At 48.2% G+C, this 24,125-nt stretch overlaps 1 protein-coding gene across 1 annotated transcript; it reads left to right on the top strand.

Annotated features, from left to right (window-relative positions):
• Nucleotide 1: 1 nt before the first annotated feature.
• On the top strand, nucleotides 2–15,924 carry LTAP1 (lipid transport auxiliary protein 1). Its single transcript, XM_078617135.1, has 7 exons — nucleotides 2–1,742; nucleotides 4,321–4,422; nucleotides 6,256–6,373; nucleotides 8,339–8,392; nucleotides 9,635–9,798; nucleotides 11,938–11,996; nucleotides 12,799–15,924. The coding sequence occupies exons 1-7, from the start codon at nucleotides 1,656–1,658 to the stop codon at nucleotides 13,208–13,210; spliced, it is 996 nt and encodes a 331-aa protein (XP_078473261.1). The 5' UTR covers nucleotides 2–1,655; the 3' UTR covers nucleotides 13,211–15,924.
• The last annotated feature ends 8,201 nt before the right edge of the window (nucleotides 15,925–24,125 follow it).

The raw sequence follows: 24,125 nt of genomic DNA on the forward strand, positions 1-24,125 counted from the left end.
CAAATCCTGATTTGATTTAAAAATACATGTTTTATTATTTATTTGCTATACTTTTGTATTCTGGTGAATAGAATCAGTCTTCTTCTTGGTTCTTTCGGTAAAGTCACGTAGAAGGGAAATAAAAATAAAACTAATAAAATAATCCCATATCTACATTTCCGATAAATATGCTAAATTCCTCTTGATATGCTAATTATTTTGTCAAGGCGCTCTTCCCCTTCCAACCCAGCTTAAATATACGCTCCAAGCGTGGTGGTGTTCATTCAGACGCTGTCTTTCCGACAGACCTGTTCTTCACCTGAGGTCTGTCGGAAAGACACTGTCTTCCCGACAGACCTGTTCTTCACCTGAGGACGGCTGCTTGCGTTGTGGCCGAAACGTCGTGAGAATTATTTGATTATGTTTTATTTTTATTATTTTATTATTTCCCTTCTACGTGACTTTACCGAAAGAACCAAGAACATGAATCCCTGCAGTCACGAAAGCTTTAAATCGAAATAGAATCAGTCTGTGGTGGTGTGAACCCACAAGCTAACTGGCCAGGCGGCTCAGCGGTAACGCGAGCAGAATTCAAATCCTGCTGACTCAGTCCATTATCACACCGTGGTCGATAAAATACCTACCACTTTGTGGGGATATATAGGGTGCGTATGGGGTCTGGTAGAGCGAGCGGTATGATAGCCCATCGACCATCCAGGGCCGATAAATTAACTACCAATTTGCGGTTCGATGGATGATCTTTGTCCCGCCATCGGAACGTGGAATTTCCACCACCGGCTCAGAGCTGTCAAAAAATAGACTCAATACAGGAATCGATTCTCACGCGATTCCGATATCGATTCCCGTTTCGCGAGGTTTCAGAGTCGATCGCGTTTAGAATCGATACGTGTACCTAGCCCCTTAGAATCGCGATTAACGTGTACCCAATAGAATCGTGAATGTGAGAATCGATTGCTGAAAGCAGTTTCTGAGCTCGGGGCTAGAGAGAGTAAACGAGCCAGCAACAAACAGCACTACCAACGAGTTGGAACAGGTAACTAACTACCACAGGTCCAATAAACAGGCATGGGGGTGAACTCCAGCTGTAACCAAGAGGAATCGACAACACTCGATTCCGAAATCTTTTCAAAGGAGCGCGATTTGTGAATCGATACACGCGCTGTACACAAACAGTTTCTTCCTGACGCCCGAGGGAGCTTCACGGAGCCTTACGGAGACTCACGGAGCCTCACGGAGACTCACGGAGACTCACGGAGCCTCACGGAGGGAGACTCACGGAGCCTCACGGAGGGAGACTCACGGAGCCTCACGGAGGGAGACTCACGGAGCCTCACGGAGACTCACGGAGCCTCACGGAGGGAGACTCACGGAGCCTCACGGAGGGAGACTCACGGAGCCTCACGGAGGGAGCCTCACGGAGACTCACGGAGCCTCACGGAGACTCACGGAGCCTCACGGAGGGAGACTCACGGAGCCTCACGGAGGGAGACTCACGGAGCCTCACGGAGGGAGCCTCACGGAGGGAGACTCACTCACGTGGGAGCCCGAGGGAGACTCACGGAGACTCACGGAGGGAGACTCACTCACGTGGGAGCCCGAGGGAGACTCACGGAGCCTCACGGAGGGAGACTCACTCACGGAGGGAGCCTCTTACCATGGCCGGTAACAGCAGCAGTCAGGAGGGGCAGCGGTTCAGGATCGCGGGGGTGAACGCGGTGCTCGTGATCGCGTACGGAGCCCTGGTGAGTAACGGGGTGAGGGTCTCAGGGTTGAGCTTGGCCGAGGGGAGAGATCTCTAAGGGGTTGTAGGGGGAGACGGAGGCGAGCTTTGGTGAGGGTGAGGTGGTTGAGTTTGAGTGACGGGAGAGATGTGAGGGTGGGTGAGTATTTACCTTGCCTGCGAGTGAGCTGTGTCGCTTGGGTGAACGTGAGAGATGAGGTTTTGGATCTTGAAACTCGGCTTTAGCTTGTGTGTGAGAGATAGTGAGTGGTAGGGGGTGAGGGTGAGTGTCCAGTCCTTGCTTCAATCACGTGCGGCCGAAATCTGGATTTGAACCCTGGCCCTGAGCGGTGCCAGGCTCAGCGACCCCTGACCTCTTGAGACACCCATCCACTCCCAGGACTACGAGGTTAAAGTTCATTCCTTGAATTGGTGGTCTTCATTGCAGGGCCCGCGGGTCACTGGCGGTCCCTGATGACCTTTAGTGCGGCCCCTGTTGGCCTTTAGTGCGGCCCCTGATGGCCTTTAGTGCGGTCCCTGATGACCTTTAGTGCGGCCCCTGATGGCCTTTAGTGCGGCCCCTGACGGCCTTTAGTGCGGACCCTGGTGACCTGTAGTGCGGCCCCCGGTGGCCTTTAGTGCGGCCCCTGATGGCCTTTAGTGCGGCCCCTGATGGACTTTAGTGCGGCCCCTGGTGACCTGTAGTGCGGCCCCCGGTGGCCTTTAGTGCGGCCCCTGATGGCCTTTAGTGCGGCCCCTGACGGCCTTTAATGCGGCCCCTGGTGACCTGTAGTGCGGCCCCCGGTGGCCTTTAGTGCGGCCCCTGATGGCCTTTAGTGCGGCCCCTGATGGACTTTAGTGCGGCCCCTGGTGACCTGTAGTGCGGCCCCTGATGGCCTTTAGTGCGGCCCCTGATGGCCTTTAGTGCGGCCCCTGTTGGCCTTTAGTGCGGCCCCTGATGGACTTTAGTGCGGCCCCTGTTGGCCTTTAGTGCGGCCCCTGATGGACTTTAGTGCGGCCCCTGTTGGCCTTTAGTGCGGCCCCTGATGGACTTTAGTGCGGCTCCTGGTGGCCTTTAGTGTGGCCCCTGGTGGCCTTTAGTGCGGCCCCTGATGGCCTTTATGTGGCCCCTGATGGACTTTAGTGCGGCCCCTGGTGGCCTTTGGTGCGGCCCCTGATGGACTTTAGTGCGGCTCCTGGTGGTCTTTAGTGTGGCCCCTGGTAGCCTTTAGTGCGGCCCCTGATGGCCTTTAGTGTGGCCCCTGGTGGCCTTTAGTGCGGCCCCTGATGGCCTTTATGTGGCCCCTGATGGACTTTAGTGCGGCCCCTGGTGGCCTTTAGTGCGGCCCCTGATGGACTTTAGTGCGGCTCCTGGTGGCCTTTAGTGCGGCCCCTGATGGCCTTTATGTGGCCCCTGGTGGCCTGTAGTGCGGCCCCCGGTGGCCTTTAGTGTGGCCCCTGGTGGCCTGTAGTGCGGCCCCAGACGATACACAACGTGTGACGTTAACGCCCATCACCGTGCTGCTGTCAAACCCACAATGGTTTCAAATGTGTGGCGGGGCCCTCACGCTGATGATGTCTTCATTTTTTTATGGTTCGTTCGGTAAAGTCACGTAGATGGAAAATAAAATAAAAATAATACAAATGAAAAAATTATACAAATATATGTTTTATTTTTTATCTGCGTGACTTTACCGAAAGAACCATAGAATATGAATTCCTGCAGTCACGAAAGTTTTAAGTCGATGTATTAATTATCGGCCAAAGCGGTCTCCCTTGTGAAAATTAGTTTCAATTCGGAAGCTTGTGTTGCCTCCGAAACGTCGTGATTTAATTTAGTTTTTTCATTTATTTATTTTTACTGACGTGACTTTACCGAAAAAACCAAAGAGTTATTAGTTTCCAGTTTAATTTATTTGGCATAGCCCTATGAGCCATGCGGCTCTTAAGTCGGGTCCAACCGTAACAAACAAAATATGAACGAAGAACATCTTAAAGCGACGACGCACAACAGAAACATCCTGGGATAAACCAGCAAATCTTCCAAAAAAAAAACCGCTGTGCAAAAATCCCAGTGAAAGTTAGTGAAGAGAGTATATAATTACAATAACCCCCCCCCCTCAAATCGTTGCACCTGATGAGTTAATGAGTTAATGATGACGTCACCCTGTTGCTGCTCTATATAAGAACGGGAGACAGAGCAGAGCCTCACCATTCTGGCGAATTGCCCGATGATGCTGGATGCAATTACCAGCGAAACGTCGTGCTACTCAAATTGTAAATGTTGTGGTTTCACGCTTCAACACACCGGTGGGCTAAAGCAGTGAACTATTTGTCTTTTGTCAACGTGACACTTTTTTACTGATTGGCCGTGTCGGGTGGTGGAGGGTTACGACACATTTATAAATAACGCGATCTCAACCCAAAAACGTTGATTATGAAGAGAGACTTCTAAGAGGGGTTCTCCAGCGGTGTGAGCCAAGTACTACGAAGGGCTTGCACCCTTTACCCGCTGCTCAGGTACACGTGTGTGTGCGCACAAAAAGACGACGCCGAATGCGACGGCTGAGCCGTCTTTGTCTCTCTTCCTGTGGCCCCAGGTCTTCGTGCTGCTCTTCATCTTCGCCAAGCGGCAGATCATGCGCTTCACCATGCGAAGTCACAGAGGCCCCCATGTGGCCGTGGGTCACAACGCACCCAAGGTAAAGAGAGGGACATTCTAAACGTACAGAGGTATCTTTGTATTTTCTTAGGTTTTTTCGGTAAAGTCACGTAGGTAAAAAATTAAAATTAATAAAAGTAAAATAAAAAATAAAATAAAAATCACGACGTTTCGGAGGCAACACAAGCTTCCATCTTCAGGTGTTGCCTCTGAAACGTCGTGATTTTAATTTAATTTTACTTTTATGAATTTAAATTTTTTACCTACGTGACTTTACCGAAAAAACCTAAGAATATGAATCCTTGCTGTCACGAAAGCTTCAAATCTAGTATCTTTGTATTTTCAGCGCACGATGTGCGGACATTTTATTTGTGAAAATAAATATTTGGAAGCGCCTAACCCTAATGTGTGACTAAGAGTAATTTGCTAAATTTCGCTTTTAGGCTTCATTTAAATTCGCGATTTTAGGCGCCGCGGTAGCGATAATGTTAACTCCCTCGCCTGGCATACAGGAGGTCGTGGGTTTGATCCCTGCCCTGACAGCTGTATATTTGGACTTTGCGTGTCTCTTTCCCCGTGGTCGCGTGGATTTTTCTCCTCCGGTTTTTCCCTCCACATTTAGAATCAACGTTCGTTTAAGAGTATTTGACTGCTATACATTTCCGCGCGATAAGCCACTTGGTTGAGCTATCATTTGTGATAGCCAGATCGCTTCTGAAAAAGAACTATATAGCGCCGTGGGCCTTACCTGATAAAATAAAAGAAAAAATAGTTTGGTTTATAGATTTTCCGTGCTCACTATGACCTCCGTGTGTTCCGTTCCGAATGGTAGCCTTGCTCGTGACCTCTCAACGCATTCGTCAATAACACTGGCCTTAAAAGTAATATATATAACAGGTAATATTTTGGCCCTTATTCACGTTCCGGTGAGCCCATTGATGCGTAATGAAGATGTGACATTGCCCTTAGCGTCAGCTATTCAATATTTGTTTCCTTTTAAGAACACACTACGTTGTTGACGGATGTCTTGAGTGTTTTGTTATTTCTACTTGTGCACCACTGCCAGCACTAAATAGTTTGTTTGATTTTCTAGACCTCTGGAGCTCTGGCTGTAAGAGTGTGGTGTTTGTGTGTGTGTGTCCCCATGTGCGTTTCTACAGGGGAGTGGCAGTGTAGTGGTTAGTACACCGTGCTACGAGAACCCAGCGTCCTGAATTAGATTCCCGCTCGCGACCAATATCTAAACCAGTCCTGGGCCTCCCCTAGCTGGACTCAGTCTTAAACGAGTACCTGGTGCGGGTTTGTAAACATGGGGAGGGAAACGGAGGCTGGTCGTGGTGCTGGCCACCCACCCACTGCCCTCGTGTGCCGTGCCAGCCTTCATTGGTACTACTACTCGCTAACAGCACTTGCCCCACCAACAGTGTATGTATGTATGTTGAACTTCTTTCGCACCATATGAAGCCATCCGTGCCAATCGGAGGTGCGTGGGAAGGACAACAAACTAAACACAAAAAAGCAGTTAGAAAGAAATAAGTTTTCAATCTTCATTTAAAAGCACATCGCTCCAATGGCTTCCTAATATCGGAAGGAAGGGCATTCCAAACGGCTGCAGAAGCGCATCCGGAGCGCGCGATGCAGTGACCATCTTTGTTCGATGGTTAGCCAAAAGCCGTTGCGAGGATGACCGGAGTTGGCGTGATGGTTTATACTCCTCGACGAGATCGGCGTGGTATTGTGGTTCATTTGTGGCGAGCGATCGGTAATGAGTGCAACCTTGTAATGTATTCGTTCAGAAACCGGAAGGGCCAATGCAATGTGGTAAGCACTATACGGTGGGGGTGGGGATCTTTGTCTCTTTGTGTGTCTCCAGGATCTCAGGGAGGAGATCGAGAGGCGGTTGAGTCGTATCCAGGAGCTTTCGTGGGCACCCAAATTCCTGACGGAGTCCGACCCACGCCTTCAGCAGCTGCAGGAGCTCGGGCCAAATTGTGCGTAAGCTTCCCTTGCGGCGCATTCTCACAGGCGGATGTAGTGCTCACAAGAACAATACAGATGCTGTCTTTCCGACAGACCTGTTCTTCACCTGAGGACGGCTGCTTGCGTTGTGGCTGAAACGTCGTGAGAATTGTATTTTATTATGTTTTATTTTTATTATTTTATTATTTCCCTTCTACGTGACGACTTTACCAAAAGAACCAAGAAGAAGAAGAACAATACTGTACGTGGGTACGTGTGTTGAACTTCTTTCGCACCGTACATAGCCAACCGTGCTAATGGGAGGTGCGGGGGAAGGATGACAAACTAAACGCAAAAAGCAGTTCTAAAGAAACGAGTTTTCAATCTAATCTGATCTCTAAAGCGTACAGGAACCAGAACCGCCTTAATTTAGAGCGTGATAAACTGGGATCAATCGATTGATTGAGGGCGCATTCACGCCAACTCTGCAAAATCGATCAAAAATATCCGTTGCCAGACTCTTCATCCCGTGAACAAAACCCTACAAATGAGACGAGGGAGGGAAATAATATGGCGGATGCTAGGTACCTTACAGCAGGAAGCACCTTGTTGATCTCTTCAAGTTAAACTAAATCTCATTTGCAGACGTAAGGGAAAGGGAACACTTTGCTCTTCTTTATACGCGAGATTTTATTTGTTGGAGAAAAAAATAATTTTAAGGAAAAGTTTACCTATCTTACTGTGCACCCAGACAGATGGTGTTCAAGCACTGGATTTAAATTGCAAAAATTCTCTCCTCGAAGATCAGTTGGATCTAACGGTGTTGTAAATAATAGCTTGATTGGATACTGGAACAGTGTCCCAGATAACACGATGAGAATCATTGGCAATCATCAATGTTTGAAGTTGTTTAAATTTTAATTCTCTTTCAGAGTATATTTGTTACTTGTGCGTTAAATATAAGTAATCGTTGTTTTAGCGGCGAGACTCTGCTCTCTGGCTTCCCGAGTGAAAAGTGAGCAACATCTTTTGCCAAACCCTGGCCCAGCCCGCTGACAACTTAATGTAATAACACGAAGGAGATGAATACAAACTAAAAACCGACACGCCACTTGAATCAGATCGCGATGCCGAGCCGCGAAAGGTCACCCAACCGCCTGTGGTGCGGAGGAGTTCCTACCCCACCCGTGGGGGCGTGACGTTGGCTTCTTGTTTATCGACTTAAATATCCTTTGCACATCCGTAACATCAAATGCACTGTGACTTTCAAGGAACATCTGAAGGCCTCTCTCTCCGTTTGGGTCAGGCTTTCGAGCAGCCCTGAGCTCGCCTCCGCGCCACTTGAGTTGTTGACTTGTCTGCAAAATGTGGCGCGTGAAAATGTCATCATCGTTAGTATTAGCGGCCTCCCCGATGGGTTTGAGCGAGACGCGCCGCTCGAAGGGACCACTGGTTGAGACTCGACGACCGAAGTGGCAGCCAACGGAGGGGACAACACCAGAGAAGACGTCCACCATGGACTCGGGGAGAGAGCGAAGGAATCGGGAAGAGAGCGAAGGAATCGGGGCTTGTTTGTGCGGACAGTGGATCGCTGCGAGAGCCAAGCGAGACAGAATCAGGATCTTTGTTTATATTGGAGGAATTTGATGAGCTTCGAAGCTTTGTTTGACAGATGGTCCAGTCAGGGGCACGGGGTCAGATCGTTACAACAACAAACAGTGCAAAAACACAGTAGCAGTGTAAAGTATAGGAAAGGTAAACACATCACTTAAAAAAAAATACAAATAAATCTAAACAATGTTTTATCTTACCAGGAGAAGCCCACTGAGCTATTAGCTTTTTTAGAAGCAACCTGGCCACAAATGATAACTCAGTGAAGTGGCTTATCACGTGGAAATTTAGGAGCAACTTGGTGCGGGAGGGTGGGAGAGGACTACTACATCCAACAGTGGATGGATCACGACCTGTTGACGGTGTGTCTGTGGGTTGTGTTGCAGGTGGATATAACTACTTGTACAGAATGAAAGCGCTTGATGCTGTTGATCAGCTGGGTGAGTTGAACATGTGCTGCGTTGTTTGAGGTTTGAGTCGAACATTCTGGGGTCCACCAAAGACAAATATGCCCCGTATAGCCTTAACAGACTGTTGGGGCAAGTGCTGTTAGCGAGCACCTATGAAGGCCGACACGGCACACGAGGGGGTGGGTGGCCAGCACCACGCCTGGCTGCCTTTGTCTCCCCAGTGGCGATGTTTACACACCTCACCAGGTACTCATTTGAGGCCCAGTCGATCTAGGGGAGGCCCAGGACCGGATTAGGTATTTGTCACTGGTGTTGTTGGCCGTGAGCGGGAATCGAACCTGGGTCGCCGGGCTCGTAGCGCGGCACGCTAACCGCTACACCACCGCTCCCCATCACCATACACACACAAAGACAAAGATCGCCCGTATAGCCTTTAACAGACTGTTGGGGCAAGAGCTGTGAGCTAGCGCGGTGCACGATGGGGCGGAGTGGCATCGGCACTAGGCCCGTCCGGCCACCTTCGTCACTCGACATGAAACCCCCCACCCACCCCCTCGACTTAAGCTGCCTTGTTCTCTAAACGAAACTATGTTTTATTTTACCAGACCCAGCGAGCTACACGGCTTTTTTGTCAGAAGCGACCTGGCCACAAGCGATAGCTCAACGAAGTCGCTTATCTTCGCGTGGAAAAAACGCGCGATGTTGATTCTAAACGTGCAGGTAAAAACCAGAGGGCCCGGGGAAAAATCCAGGCGACCACGGGGAGATAGAGAGACACGCAAACTCCGAATATACAGCAGGCGTCAGCGTCGGCATCGAACCCACGACCTCCTGTATACCACGCGAGGTAGTCAACGTCTCATAGCCACCGTGATGATGAGAGAGAGAGAGAGACACGCAAACTCAAAATATACACCAGCAGGCGTCAGGGTAGTGATCGAACCCACGACCTCCTGCGTACCAGGCAAGGTAGTTAACATCTCCTAGCCACTGTGATGATGATGAGAGAGAGAGACACGCAAACTCCAAATATACAGCAGCAGGCGTCAGGGTAGGGATCGAACCCACGACCTGCACATCAGGCGAGGTAGTTAACATCTCCTAGCCACTGTGATGATGATGAGAGAGAGAGACACGCAAACTCCAAATACACAGCAGCAGACGTCAGGGTAGGGATCGAACCCACGACCTCCTGTGTACCAGCCGAGGTAGTTAACATCTCTCCACCGCGTCGCCCTAACCCCTGACACAACAACGTTGGGGTTGGCACAGACGAGCGGCTGCAGGAGCTGGAGCCGCTGATGCGCTGCCACGCGCGCAACCTCCGGGTGCACCTCCTCGACCTGCTGAGGACTCACCCGGGGGAGCTGACCGTGTGCGACAGCACCGTGCACGCGTTCGCAGACGCCTACGATCACGCCCGCTACGGCACGCAGGCGAGTAGAGGGAGGCGTGGTGGGAGTGGGTGGCGGGGGGGCCTTTTTAAATCCTTTATATTAAGTTGGCTTGCTTGCTTGCTTGCGTGCTTGCTTGCTTGCTTGCGTGCTTGCTTGCTTACGACCGTGCAAATCTTTCGGTCGTTTTTTAACCCACTTCCCGTGATCCAATCGAGCTGACATTTTCCACACAGACTCGTTGGGCGAGACACTTTTTAGGCAAAAAAAAATTATTTTACATATATTCAAATAGAACTCATTCATGGCTTTGGCTGAACGTCACAGTGTAAGAGCCCAGAGCGTAACCCCTCCACAGGCCGTGGCGGAGTAGCGCAGTTGGTAGCGCCCTCGCTTCCCATGCCAAAGGTCGCGGGATCGATCCCCGCGTCCTCCACAGGCGAATATATTTTTAAATCCTTTATATTAAGTTCGCTGCCACGCATATAAAGGATTTATAGTGAAAAACTTTGTTTTTACGGGTTATACTTATTAAATCCTTTATATTAAGTTCACTTGCTTGCTTGCTTGCTTACGACCGTATAAATCTTTCGGTCGTCTATCACGTAAAGTCCTGGTCACAAAAGCAAAGTTTGTGGGGGATAACAGCCATTTTCTGTACTTTTGAGGCACAAGCGATTAGAAAATAACACTTCCTACCCAGGAACAAAAATCGTGTTACATCGTGTTATCGCCCCCTACTGTGAAAACGTGGCAGGACCCTCCTGAAAAATAATCGCGATACTCAGTGAGGCTTTCCTCGGCAAGTAAATGCCATTTTTAAATCCTTTATATTAAGTTCACTTGCTTGCTTACGACCGTGCAAATCTTTCGGTCGTTTTTTAACCCACTTCCCGTGATCCAATCGAGCTGACATTTTGCACACAGACTCGTTGTGCGTGACAATGTATTTTCGTGAAATTTTTTTTCCAATATTTTACACTTTTTAGGAAAAAATAAATTATATTTAATTACCAATTGCTTAATGGTGGCAGCCATTCATCTGACCCATAGGTGGCAGCCATCTCAAGCCAGAGGACGAGAGGACTCTAGCCGCCACGCATATAAAGGATTTATAGTGAAAAACTTTTTTTACGGGTTAATTTTTTACTCACCGTAAGACGGGTTGACTAACCCACTTAGGGGTGCCGTGATGGTGAGATGTTAACTACCTCGCCTGGTATACAGGAGGTCGGGGGTTCGAACCCAACCAGGACGCCTCCCCGTGGTGGCGTGGTTTTTTTCTCCGGGTCCTCCGGTTTTTCCCTCCACATTTCAAGTCATTCGTTTAGAACTTTGGTTCTTAGCGTGGGGTGCGCTCACCCCCTGGGGGTGCGAGATGTCCTTTCTGAGAAGCAGAGTTGCATCTCGCATCAGTCACTCCGTGAGTGGTGGTACGCTGCAGTAAAGGTTAACAACCACTGGTTTAGAGTCTTTGGCTGCTATAAATTTTCACACGATGATAAGCCACTTCGTTGAGCTATGACTTGTCACCAGGTCGCTTCTGAATAGGAGCTACATAGCTCGGTGGGCCTTACCTGGTAAAATAAAAATATGATAATTGTTTTTTTACCCTTTTATCTGGCAACAAAACTGACACCTTTTTTTTACGAGGAGTCATGTTTGCATAGACCACAATACCTGCAGTCATAATGCAAAAAAAAACATGTTTTTTGTTTGCATTATGACTGAAAACATGTTTTTTGTTTGCATTATGACTGCAGGTATTGTGGTCTATGCAAACATGACTCCTCGTAAAAAAAGGTGTCAGTTTTGTTGCCAGATAAAAGGGTAAAAAAACAATTATCGTATTTTTTATTGGCAAATGAGGTACCAATGGTGTAAAATAAAAATAGTTTCTCCTGGCAACTTCGCAGTGAAGTGGGTTCGGAGTTTTTCACAAATCTTCGTGATCCACCAATCTTTGCCTTCACGGTTCCGTATCGTAGGTGTGTGTCACCGCACCTGGCTAAATCGTAATATTAAATTTGGTTTGTCTTTCAATCCTGCAAAGTCCAGCTCTGGTTGTGTGTTTAAGGAAATCCTGTACCGGATTTACACTTAGACGGTACTCAGATCGGAAGGGCTGGAAGGAACGTCCTGTGATTAATGTAACATCCGTGTCCTGATTGTCCTTCCCAGGAGTTTGGAGAAGTGGAATTTGAGAAGTACATGGATCTCCTGAATGAGCTCATGAATGGGTAAGCAAGCGAGTGAAAAAATATACAATGCAATAATATTTTAATGAATGTGTAACGTTTGACGTCTTGTATTCTCCTAGCCAAGCCAGCACGGGTATGGGTGCTTTCCCACTGACTTTGCCGAGCCGAGCCAGACACAAGCCCGTGATACGCTGGCCTCATGAGACATCTTGGTCTAGCTTGGGCCCAAGCAGGGCCAGGGGGCGGCAGTACATAATTTTCGGCGTACGTTGTGTCGGCCGGCAACGCCATCGGAAGGCGACGGCTTCGGGCGTGGCCTTCAGTCAATAGCGAACAAACTAAACTAAAAACTAAACTGATTTTTATTTCACCAGGTAAGGCCCACTGAGCTATATAGATATCTTTCAGAAGCCACCTAGCTGCTAATTGATAGCTCAACGAAGTGGCTTATCATACGGACATTTATAGCAGCCAAATATTCTGAACGCCTGATGTCGATCCTAAATGTGGAGGGAATAACTGGAGGACCCGGAGAAAAATCCGCACGACCACGGGGAGAGAGACGCGCAAACTCCCAAATATACGGCAGGCGTCAGGGTCCGGGTCGAACCCACGACATCCTGCACACCAGGCGATGGAGTTAACATCTCACCACCACTGCGCCCAGCTGACTACGGCAGAGGTCGCAACCGGGTACCCGATACCCGTACCCTACCCGATACCCGGCTGGGTACGGGTACCCGTTTGCGACCCTGGTGCGGTCGGGTACGGGTAAGGAATCTAAACCCGTTTGCGACCTGTGAACTACGGCCGCTACTCTGTGTTGCCGAAACCCCCGCAGCGTGCAGTCGCAGGCGATCGCTCAGCAGCAGCAGCACCGGGCAGCTGCTCGCGAACTCGGCTTCCCCGGCGGTGGCGGCGGCGGCGGCTCGTCAACGAGCGGCGACACCAACTCTCCTCCCTCGGACGGGCGTCACAGCACCTCCGGCCCGCGGAGAGCCGCGGGCAACTCCACCTCGTCGCCCGCTTCCCCGACGTCTCCGTCGTCGTCGACGTGCACCGCCAACGTCCCCTCGTCGTCCTCGTCAGCCACGGCTGCGGCGGCCTCCAACACCTCCGACGCCGCCGCAGCCGCAGCCGCCACCGTGCAGGTCACGTACCTCCCGGCGGCGGGGCCCCGCACGCGGAGACCCAAACACTTCCTGGAGCTCAAGAGCAAGGACAGTTACCGCACCCTCGAGAGCACCATGTGAACCTGCTGAGGATTTAAGGGGAAAAAAAACCCATCCGTCACACCGTTTAGCCCTCGTTACGTTTACTACGTCAACTGTTTGGTTGTTGATGTTGTTGTTGATGCCGTGAGGTGGTCAGGGAGGGGGGGGAGAGGGTCGCCTGATGAAGCTGGTTGTAATCGCCGGCGAAACGTCACAGGACTCGAATTTTAAATGCTGTGAGTTTACTCTCCAACACACAACCCAACCGGTGTGCTGAAGTGGTAACGAATTGCCGCGTTCTGTTTACGTGACAAACCTTTCTAATTGGCTGTGTCGGGTGGTGGGCGGCTTTAACGACGCACATTTAAATTTACGTGATCTAACCCAAATTTTTATTTTTTGTTGTGGATGTTGAGATCCTGGATTTGAATCCGGGTGTCGGCGGCTACTCGACCGTGACATGAGCGCGGGGGGGGGGGGGGTCTCCAGTGTGGATAGAGGCGGTGGGTTTCGGTCAGCACGGTCGGTCGACGTTCGCACACCGAGAAAGAAAGATCGTCGCTTTGAATTTGTTTTTTTTCCACGCGAGGTGGCTGCTGGGTAGTTCGGAGGTCATGGGTGCGGAGTCAGCCACCGATGAGATCATTTTTGTTTGTACCCCCACTTGTTTACCCACCAAGTCACATGCCTTTTTTTATTCCAGGAGGGTCCTGCCAAGTGGAGAGAGTCGATGGTCGTAACGCGGTCACCAATGACCGCACGCCAAACGGTCGCGTTACACATTTGTTTTTTTGCAATTTATTTTGGGAGCAAAAAAATTGCTTCTCTCGGGATCAAACGTTGGCTTTTGATGTGTGATGAACATTTTTCCTCTGCGGCAGAGTGCGTGGGAATGTGTTGACCCCTCTAGTGTGTGTGGACGAAGTCACTGGGAGCGATGTTGAAAGTAGTTCTGTAAAGTCTGCTTCTCACAACCACGTTCCGTTAAAAGTGAAAAACGCCGACGGAAAACAATAATTACCTGATTTCGCTCTCTTTGGGAGTTACCGCTTCAAATCCCTTCGGCTGCGAGGTGGCCAGGAGGTGGCAGTACATCGAGGCTTTTTGTGTGCACCCATCTGTGCGTAGCTTTGAGTCTGACCCACTCACAGTTGTGTATTCATATTTCTGTCGAGAGCGTTGTCTAATGCCCCGGGGGGAGGTTGCCTTGAAACTCATTGTACTGCCCTCAGGGCTTGTGAGTGAATGGCTCCCAGTGTCTCTGGATGCTTAGGGACTCGTTTGGTCTTGCCCTGGATGCCCCTGGGGCTCATCGTTTTTGTCGCAGTGGTGGTGTCGGGGTCTGGTTTGCTTGGTCCCAGGCTGTGCTGCAGCGTTTCTCTCTCTCTCCTCTCTCCTGTGTGTTTCCCTTTCTCTGACTATTAGCACCCACCCCACCGCCACCCGCCCTGCCTGCGTATCCGTATGTGTATATTCAGGGTGCTTCAAAAAATTGTTTAACACTTCGGAGAATTTGGAGCAATACCTCGAGAGATGTGGTGCCTTCGGGCTCTGGAGATCACCTGGAGAAGATTCCAGGCACGTGTTGACAATGATGGGGAACAAGTGGAAACTCTTTGACTTTCTGAAGCTATTAACATTACATTTGTTATCATGTTACAGTGTATTATCCGTTCTTTTTACATTAAAAACGATATTCCCTCAAAAAGTGTTAACGTTTTTTAAAGCACCCTGTGTTTTGAGTTTGCGTGTCTCTCTCTCCTCGTGGTCGCGTGGATTTTTCTCCCGGGCCTCCGGTTTTTCCCTCCGCAATGTAGAATCAACGTCACGCGTTCAAAGTATTTGGTTGCGACACATTTCCACACGATGTACAATGTCTTCAGATGCAGTTTCATGCAGAGGCTGTATTAATTGAAATTGTATGAGAGGGTCGAGCGGCATCTGAGCCGGCCACAACACATCAAAGTATTGCCAACTTTGTATTAATCCGCTGCCGGATGAAGGCTTCCCACTGCTTGTGTCGGTCATAGGTGGGTGTGGGTGGGGGTAAGCGTGGAGTTTGTGAAGAGGTGGCCCAGGACCGGTTGAGGTATCGCTCTCCACGAATGTCAAGCCATGAATGGGAATCAAACGAGGGCCTTCGGGTTCACAGTGCGGTGCTCTTAACCGCTGTGCGTACAATGCGGGGGGTGGAGGGGTGTCGCTGTCTCAACGAATCCTCGAAGAGCCCCCAGTCTAGACGCCTTCTGTTTGTGCACCGGCTCTCGCGGCCGAGTGTCTGAGCTTCCACAATGGCACGGGGTCAGTGGTGGCATTTGACCTCTGACCAACGTGACCCTCAAACCCCAGCTTTACTGGTCCCAGCCACAGATTGGCTGTCGGCCCGAGCATTGTCAGCTGTTCTCTAACGCGGCGACAGCACGAGCGTTGGCTTATTGTTCATTCTTGTTACAGTCTGTTCTCCTCCGGGGCGGTAGTTGCGTTCCTGAAGAACACCGCGTTATGGAAAAATCGCGTTGCAAATGAATAATGTCGGGTAGAGCACAGTACGCGATAACACGTGAGATGCGTACGCAGGCTGAATAAAGGCTGAGGCTCGTGGGTAGCGTCCAGAAGCATCCAGCAGCATCCCGCCTTGCGAGGCAGCCGTTTCTGCCGCTTATTCCCACTCGCGCAACGTGGTTCTGTTCACTCGATCGCGTTATATCCGATTCGCATCCGCGTTATATTAAAAAAATGTCTTCCCGAATACATTCATCGCGTTCTGTCCAATTCGCGTTATGAAAACGCGCAGCGTTATAGCAGCGCAGACTGTTATACTGGTAGGAACCTCCTGGTTACAACAACCCACAGGGGATTATTGTGTCCGTCCGTCGTGCAGGGAGGGGCTGGGTGGGGAGGAGGGGTGGGTGGGGAGGGGCTGGGTGAGGAGGCTTGGGGAGGTTACACTAGCCCACAGGGGATTATTGTGTCCGTCCTTCCGTCGTGCAGGGAGGTGCTGGGATGGGAGGGAGGGGCTGGGTGGGGGGTGGGGCTGGGTGGGGAGGGGCTGGTCACCCCGTGGTGCCCTTATAAAATTAAATGTTTAACCTACTCACGCCGGCTTGTGCCCGCCCTCACAGTCGGGCATATTTGCGGAATACACCACGCTGCCGTTGACCCTGCAGGCCATTGACCGAGCAACCCAACGTTCCTACCAGCTCCCTCCGCAGGAATGTGTTTATTATTATTGTAATGTTGCCGGAGCATGGAGAGGTCGGTGCACGCTCGGAGTTACACCGAGAGACAGACGAGAGGTGGGGGGCTCGAAACGTCGCGAGGAACGTTCCATTTGTGGAGATGGAGCAATAAAGTTCGCCCGGCAAACCAAAAAAAATAACAAGAATCATTTTTGTGTCGAAGTCGGTATTGTTGAAAGAAACAACTCAATATTTCAAGAGCCCACGATGCACTGCGTGGTGAACACGAGGTCACGTGGTGGGGCCCTTGGTAAGTGACGTCACGAATCCGTTCCTTTGATGAGCCGCATGTTGCCAACGCCTGGGATAGATCATCGGCTGATGATGAATCGTGATTTTTGTTGGAGTACAGCAAGTAGGTGGTTCTGCCTATTGTACGTGTGGGTTTTCTCAATGCACTTTTTTTTCTTTTCACACCAGTAATGATGCTGCACTTTCAAATTATTTTTTTAAGTAATTGGCCAAACATTACAATCGGGACTGCTGAAAAATACCCTCCAACTCTTTGGGGCTTTGGTGAAGGCGTGTAATGGTTAATTAATTAGCATAAATTGACTTGCGCGTCAAATTTATGATTGTAACGCATCAATAAACGCAGATGTTTAAGTTGAAATGTTTTGATTTGACATGCAACAGTTTTGTTATTGGCGGACCTATAAAATCAAAGAGGACCCTTGTGCAGACGGTACATGCCTAGTGCCAATCCACTGTTAGATGATGTCCGTCCTCCCGTCATCGTGGAGGGCGGTATATTTGACCATACTTCACCAACACGGCTCGGTGAATGACCGTGTAGCCGAACACAGCAATGGATTCTGTTTCACTAAACTACACCACCACCACCACCGTGTAAGTCAAAATGTCGACACCCGTATGTGTGCCCTGGAATAAAAAAAAAAGTAACATGATGAAAATTTGAATTGGGGGGCGTGGTGGTGGAGGGGTAGGCTGCATTGAGGTGGAAAGAGTTATGTGTGTGCTTGACCCATTGTGCATTGTGAAAGAGCTGTGTACAGAGTGAAGTCATGCCTGACCCAAGCGCATTAGCATATGACTGGATTCCAAGTCTCCAAAAGGAATCGGGGGTTGAATGGGATAGAAATAATCAGACAATACGCAGCCTCTTTCCCATATCTGCCCCCTCCGCCGCCTCCTCCTCCGTCGCATAAATAAATAACGTTTTTTTTTACCCTCTCACATCACATCGGCCACCATGGCCTTCTTCTAGCAGTGAATTATTTCAGCCGCGTTTGTTGCTTTTTTTGTTAAACATTCAGTTGTCTCATCAGCCAGGGGCATTCTTTCTTCGAGCAGTGCCGGTGAACTGCTCGAATGTTTCGATTGAAAGCTTTCGTGACTGCAGGGATTCATCTTCTTGGTTCTTTCGGTAAAGTCACGTAGAAGGGAAGTAATAAAATAAAATACTTGACGGACCTGTTCTCCACCTGAGGACGGCTGCTTGCGTTGTGGCCGAAACGTGAGAATTATTTTATAATGTTTTATTCGTATTATTTTATTACTTCCCTTCTACGTGACTTTACCGAAAGAACCAAGAAGATGCTCGAATGTGTTCAATGTTTGAGAGGCAGCAAAGACTCGATTCCTGGAGGAGAGGGAATCGATGTTCGCCCATGTGATGATCATCACAGCTTGACGGTCCTTTGGTCAATCCACTGCTGGCTGAGGTCCCCCCCCCCCCCCCTCCACACGCCATGTCGGTCACGAGTGTTGTTCGACCATACTTCACCATGCTGGTCATCGCGGGTTGAAGGGAGACCCAGGGTTCGATCACCGTTTGGTCGCCGTGGCCAGGGAGATATCCTGAGTGTCCCAGTCTTGTCTTGTCCAGGTCCCAAAACATTGATGTATCGAAAGCAGGACATCGATGTGACCGGTGTACCGTACCTATGTGTTTGCCCATTCCTACTCCATAAACACGACCCCGACTCCACCACTTACTCACATTCCTACAAATACAAAGACCCCCCCCGTGTAGCCTTAACAGACTTTTGGGGCAAGTGCTGTTAGCGAATAGCACCTATGAAGGCCGGAACGGTACACGAGGGGGTGGTTGGCCAGCACCACGCCCGGCCGCCTTTGTCTCACCAGTGACGATGTTTACAGATCGTACCAGGTACTCATTTGAGGCTGAGTCGACACGCAACTTTAACGCCTCCATACACACCCTGTTGGACTCTGGGTAGAATTCGCCACCTGAGTTCCGAGTCCAGGTGGTTGCTTCAGATGCTCAGTGGAGGCCAAGACGCGACTCGGGAGTTAGGGGGTCTGCCCGGACCGCTCCTTCACTGCGGAGAAGATCAGAATCGGAGTATTTATTTATCCTGGAGAAATCCGATGAGCTATGAAGCTCTTTTTCACAGGTGTCCAGTAGGGATGGGTCAGGATGATGGAGTTGAGGGGCTGCCGGGCACACCTGGGCCACCGGGGAAATCCGGGGAACCTGCACCTGGGCAACCCGGGGTCACGGGTCACCTGGAAATCCCGTACCTGGAGCCGGGGACCGTGAGGTGAGCGTGACCTGTGTTCTATGTTGCTTCAAGTCTCGTGGTCATCAGTCAACCGAGCGATGTGCCTGCTGCCCCGTCACGAGTCCTGTAGGGTGTGAATGAACGTGCATTTACATTTCTACACGGTGATAAAGCCACTTACATTGATACTATTTGGGTCTTTAGGTAAAGTCACGTAGATAGAAAAATACTAAAATGTTTTTTTTTAAAAACACGACGTTTCGATCGCAACACAAGCAATGGTCTTTCACTCAAAGACCAACAGAGTATGAATTCCTGCAGTCACGAAAGTTTTAAGTCAAGATTAACTTCCATTGAATTTGTCCGTGGTGTGCTGCTGCGTCTGACGACATTTTGCCTTTAAAGCGATTATTTTAAAGAAAATACATCGATTATCCAACATGTTGAGGTGTAAGCCATACGTTTTACGTGAAATGAAAGTGAATCTAAGAATTGAGGCATTTTTATTTCGCAAATGTACGTTTTATTTTTTTGTAAATTTCTGTTCAATTTTAATTGCACAAATAAGCAGTTTGAATTTGATATTAGCGCCCCTAAGTTGATATTTGCATGACATCTCGCTTACGGCTTAATGTGTCGGGAATCCAGCGGAAATCGCTAAATATGCTTGAAAAGGAGCGTTTGTAAGATACAATGTAATGGAACAGCGCCACCTAGTGACGGAACAGCGCTCCCTAGTGGACAAACGTTTTTAAGTTCCAAGAAAAGTTTTCACTTTTTTTTTCTCCCCCATCTGCTTCTCTCCGCTTCCCCCATCTTCTTCCAAGTTACATCCTCCCCGGCGTAGTCCTCTCCATCCCCCTCCTGCACACACCACAGCACCTGTCATTGGTACAGAGACGCACGTTAACAAATCCCACGTACGCACTTTATTCGTAAGTGAATCACGCGCCTCTCTATTTGAAGTCCGGCGTCGATGGGCCGTGTTATTCCACGGTTTTTGTTCGTGGGTGGGATTCGAACCCAGGCTCCGTCCACGTTGCCGGCCTCTCGCTCAGCGGGCTGCACCACCACAGCTCCCACGAGGCTTGAGGCGGCTGTCGTGATTGGAGTTCGCTTGACGACATCAACGTGCAAGTGGCATATTTAACAACAACAACAACAAACATCATGGGACCTCCTTTGCCAGTACCAAAATATACTAATAGGGTTTTTCCCCTTTTTTCTGGCAACAAAACTGATACCTTTTGCAAGGAATCAAGCTTACATTAACCACAATACTTGCAGTCAAATGCAAACAAAAAACAATACTCTGATCATTTATGCATTGTCTTGTAAACTGATTGGTCCACACCAGAGATAGCTTTACCTAAATAAACAAAGAGTATAGTTGGATTTGAACCCACCTCCCTATGACTCGTACCACTGGAGCCACACTCTCGTTGCCATGGCAGCCGGGAGAGGAGGGATGGGGACATTGAAATAAAAACGTCGATCTATCGAACCGCCACCAACGGCTTTAATGAAGACATCGACGTTCAGTGAAATTAAACAAATTATTTATTGGTGCTGCGTTGGTAGCGGTGAACAAGCACTTTTAACAACAAAAACACAACTGAACGCGTTTGTCAATATCACTGTGTGGTCTTAAAAATAAAATATATATAATAGGCGACGTTCCGGGCAATGGCCCTTCTTCGTAGCACATGTCACAAGACAAAACTTCTAGATTTGAAGCTTTCGTGACTGCAAGGATTCATATTTTTAGGTTTTTCCGGTAAAGTCACGTAGGTTAAAAATTAAAATTAATAAAAGTAAAATAAAAAGGAAATAAAAAATCACGACGTTTCGGAGGCAACACAAGCTTGTGTTGCCTCCGAAACGTCGTGATTTTTAATTTTATTTTAATTTTACTTTTATTAATTTTTTAAGCTTGTGTTGCCTCCGAAACGTCGTAATTTTTAATTTTATTTTAATTTTACTTTTATTAAATTTTTAAGCTTGTGTTGCCTCCGAAACGTCGTGATTTTTTATTTTACTTTTATTTTACTTTTATTAATTTGAATTTTTTACCTACGTGACTTTACCGAAAAAACTAAGAATACAAGACAAAACAATGGAACGAATGCTTTTTTTTAAATGCTCAACTTTAAAAAATCAAATTGACAATGCACGAGAGGAATGTAAACGTTCGAAACCCTAGTTTTTTTGTTAAGCAGGAAAATTATGAATGATAACATTAAAACCCCTAACCCTCCAGCAGTGTATAGACCACGTTCACGGCGCATTACCGCACACAGCCACCGCGCGGCGGTAGCGCTTCACGAGGAACGCGCGCAGGCAGCGGGCGAGATGACTCCGAAAGTCATCAGGAGCCACACGGACCCGAATCTCAGCAGCTTGACTCGCGTGGGGAGCCAGTGGGTGCCCTCCCGCCACCATCCACCCCTCCCTTCCACCTGGTGGCCAAAGCGACGAGTTAGACCCCCCTTGACAAGCACCATTAAAACAAATCTTATTTAAAACCGAGTGCCCCTACAGCGTCAAATGTTCGAGACCGTGTGCGTGATTAAGTGGTTGGGGTAGAGGAGCAGCGATGTAGAATAGTCTGTAGGTGCGACCGTGCGAGACAAATCAAATAATGGGGCACTAACGTGACCGACTGCCGCAGCCACCCCTGATCTCATGATGTCGTTACTACGCCACTGCCTTGTCTATACACATCTGGCAAGCTCACCAGCATTGGGTTAAAGCGAGCCTGAATTGGGTTCAAGCGAGCCTGGCTCTATATTTTTAGTTTTTTTCGGTAAAGTCACGTAGGTAAGAAATTAAAATAAATTAAAGCATCTTCTTGGTTCTTTCGGTAAAGTCACGTAGAAGGGAAATAATAAAAATAAAACATACTAAAATACAATTCTCACGACGTTTCGGCCACAACGCAAGCAGCCGTCCTCAGGTGAAGAACAGGTCAGTCACGAAAGCTTTAAATCGAAATTTAAATTAAAGCGCTTAAGCGTTGTGCCTTCGCTAAGTTGTACCCACCTGAAGAAGGACGCTTCTGTTGCGCCCGAAACGTCGTGATTTAGTTTATTTAAAAAAAAAATTACCTACGTGACTTCACCGAAAAAAACAAAGAGTATGAATCCTTGCAGTCACGAAAACTTCAAATCTAGAGCCTCGCTCTGCTGATGAGACACTGCACGTCGAAACCGGTCCATAACACAGTCGTGTGCTTGTGTTGAACCAATGCTGATTGCATACAGTATGCACTCCTCGAAAGCTGTGTGTCTGATGTGATGCGTAAAAAAACATGTTTCATGTGAAGGGACAGATGTGGCATGAAGTCGTATTGTCTGCTCAGTTGTTTTGTTACTTTTAACGGTTGCCGCGATAACAGAATGTGTGTTTTTACTGGATGAATCCGATGAACTATAAAGCTCTTTTTCGCAGATTCACAGTAAGTGGCAAATGTACGATATAAGGTCGATGGTAATCGTATCGTCCCTTTTGCAAAATATCGTCTCATAAATTAAATATTGATTTCTTCATATTATGGTCCAGAATCTAAAAGATATTTAAATCGGACCCTACATTAATAAAACAAATTTCGTGTAAGAAACATCACTGTCAATAAATACACATTTTCTGGGTCTTGAATTCGTCGCTGTGATCGGCTGATGAACTGAAACGTCTAATATATAATATATTTTATATAATATATAATAGTATTAAAAAACTTGGCTTTGAACCAGATTTGAAGCTTTCGTGCCGGCAGGAATCCATACTCTTTAGTTATTTCGGTAAAGTCACGTAGGGAAAAAATAAAATAAATCACGACGTTTCGATTGCAACACAAGCAATCATCATCAGGTGGGAAAACCACAGCAATAATTTTTTTTTCATATTAACAAAATACGCTAAACGGACAATGTGTCATTTATGTATCCGTGTCTCTGCATACAAAATCTTTTAACTTTCCTCTTCACATAACTCATCGGCCGGCGTCGCCTTTTCAGATTTCATCATTTCAGTAGCTTCGATTCAATCCAAGCAAGACCGCGCCTGGCCTCTTTTGTGCGGCCAATGGCCAAACAACCCCGTCCCGACGGCGGTGACTCACGCCGCTGTGTGTCCAAGCAGCTTAGGATGTTTACACAGCGGGAGACAAAAGGCGGGAGTTGTGTGGTTGGTTGGTGGTGGTGGTGGGTGGTCGGGCGGGCGGGCGTACGACGCAATGTGGTTAGCGCGCACTTAAACAAACAGGGAGCCACTCGATGAGAACAAGTGTGGATTTGCGTCCCGTCCGCTGGATGTGTAGCCGCCCACGCCCACCCACCCAACCACCCCGCCGAGACACAACAAGGCGCCCCTACAAAACTTTATTGAGACCTATAAAGTGCCCCTTAATGGACCCTTACCCGGTGCGCAATGTGCGATGTGCGTGTGTTGTGGGGTTTCTTCTTTGGTCGGGCATTGTCTGAGAATGCACCGACTGCCGTTGGGAAGGATACGTGACAGATTAGCGGCTTAGGGAGGGTCTCAGCCAACGGTGGATCAAGCATGGCTGAGCTGATGAGCGGTGGTGAAACGGTGAGCGCACTAATTCTAGATTTGAAGCTTTCGTGATTGCAAGGATTCATATTCTTAGGTTTTGTCGGTAAAGTCACGTAGGTAAAAAAATATTAAAATTAATAAAAGTAAAATAAAATAAAAAATAAAATAAAAATCACAGAGTGCGGGGATTTAAATTTTATTTTGATTTTATTTTACTTTTATTCATTTTAATTTTAAAAATTTTACCTACGTTACTTTACCGAAAAAAACCTAAGAATAAGGTGAGCGCACTGCATCATGCTGCCAGACACGATCTGAGTGAGTTTCATTCCCGACCACGGCTAACGTCAGTACGGCGAGGGATATCAGAACCGTCTGGAACACATTTGTAACGTGATGTGGGTATACAATTCTGTATATTCTATGAAAACTTAACTAGACCAAAAGTAAACCTATTTAAATTTCGATTTAAAGGTTTCGTGACTGCAGGGATTCATCTTCTTGGTTCTTTCGGTAAAGTCACGTAGAAGGGAAGTAATAAAATAATAAAAATAAAACATAATAAAATACTTCTCACGACGTTTCGGCCACTGCTTTCGGTAAAGTCACGTAGAAGGGAAGTAATAAAATAATAAAAATAAAACATAATAAAATAATTCTCACGACGTTTCG

This window comes from Lampetra planeri, chromosome 53 (genome assembly GCF_965212315.1).
Source record: "Lampetra planeri chromosome 53, kcLamPlan1.2.h2, whole genome shotgun sequence".
In the NCBI taxonomy this organism is placed as follows: Eukaryota; Metazoa; Chordata; class Hyperoartia; order Petromyzontiformes; family Petromyzontidae; genus Lampetra; species Lampetra planeri.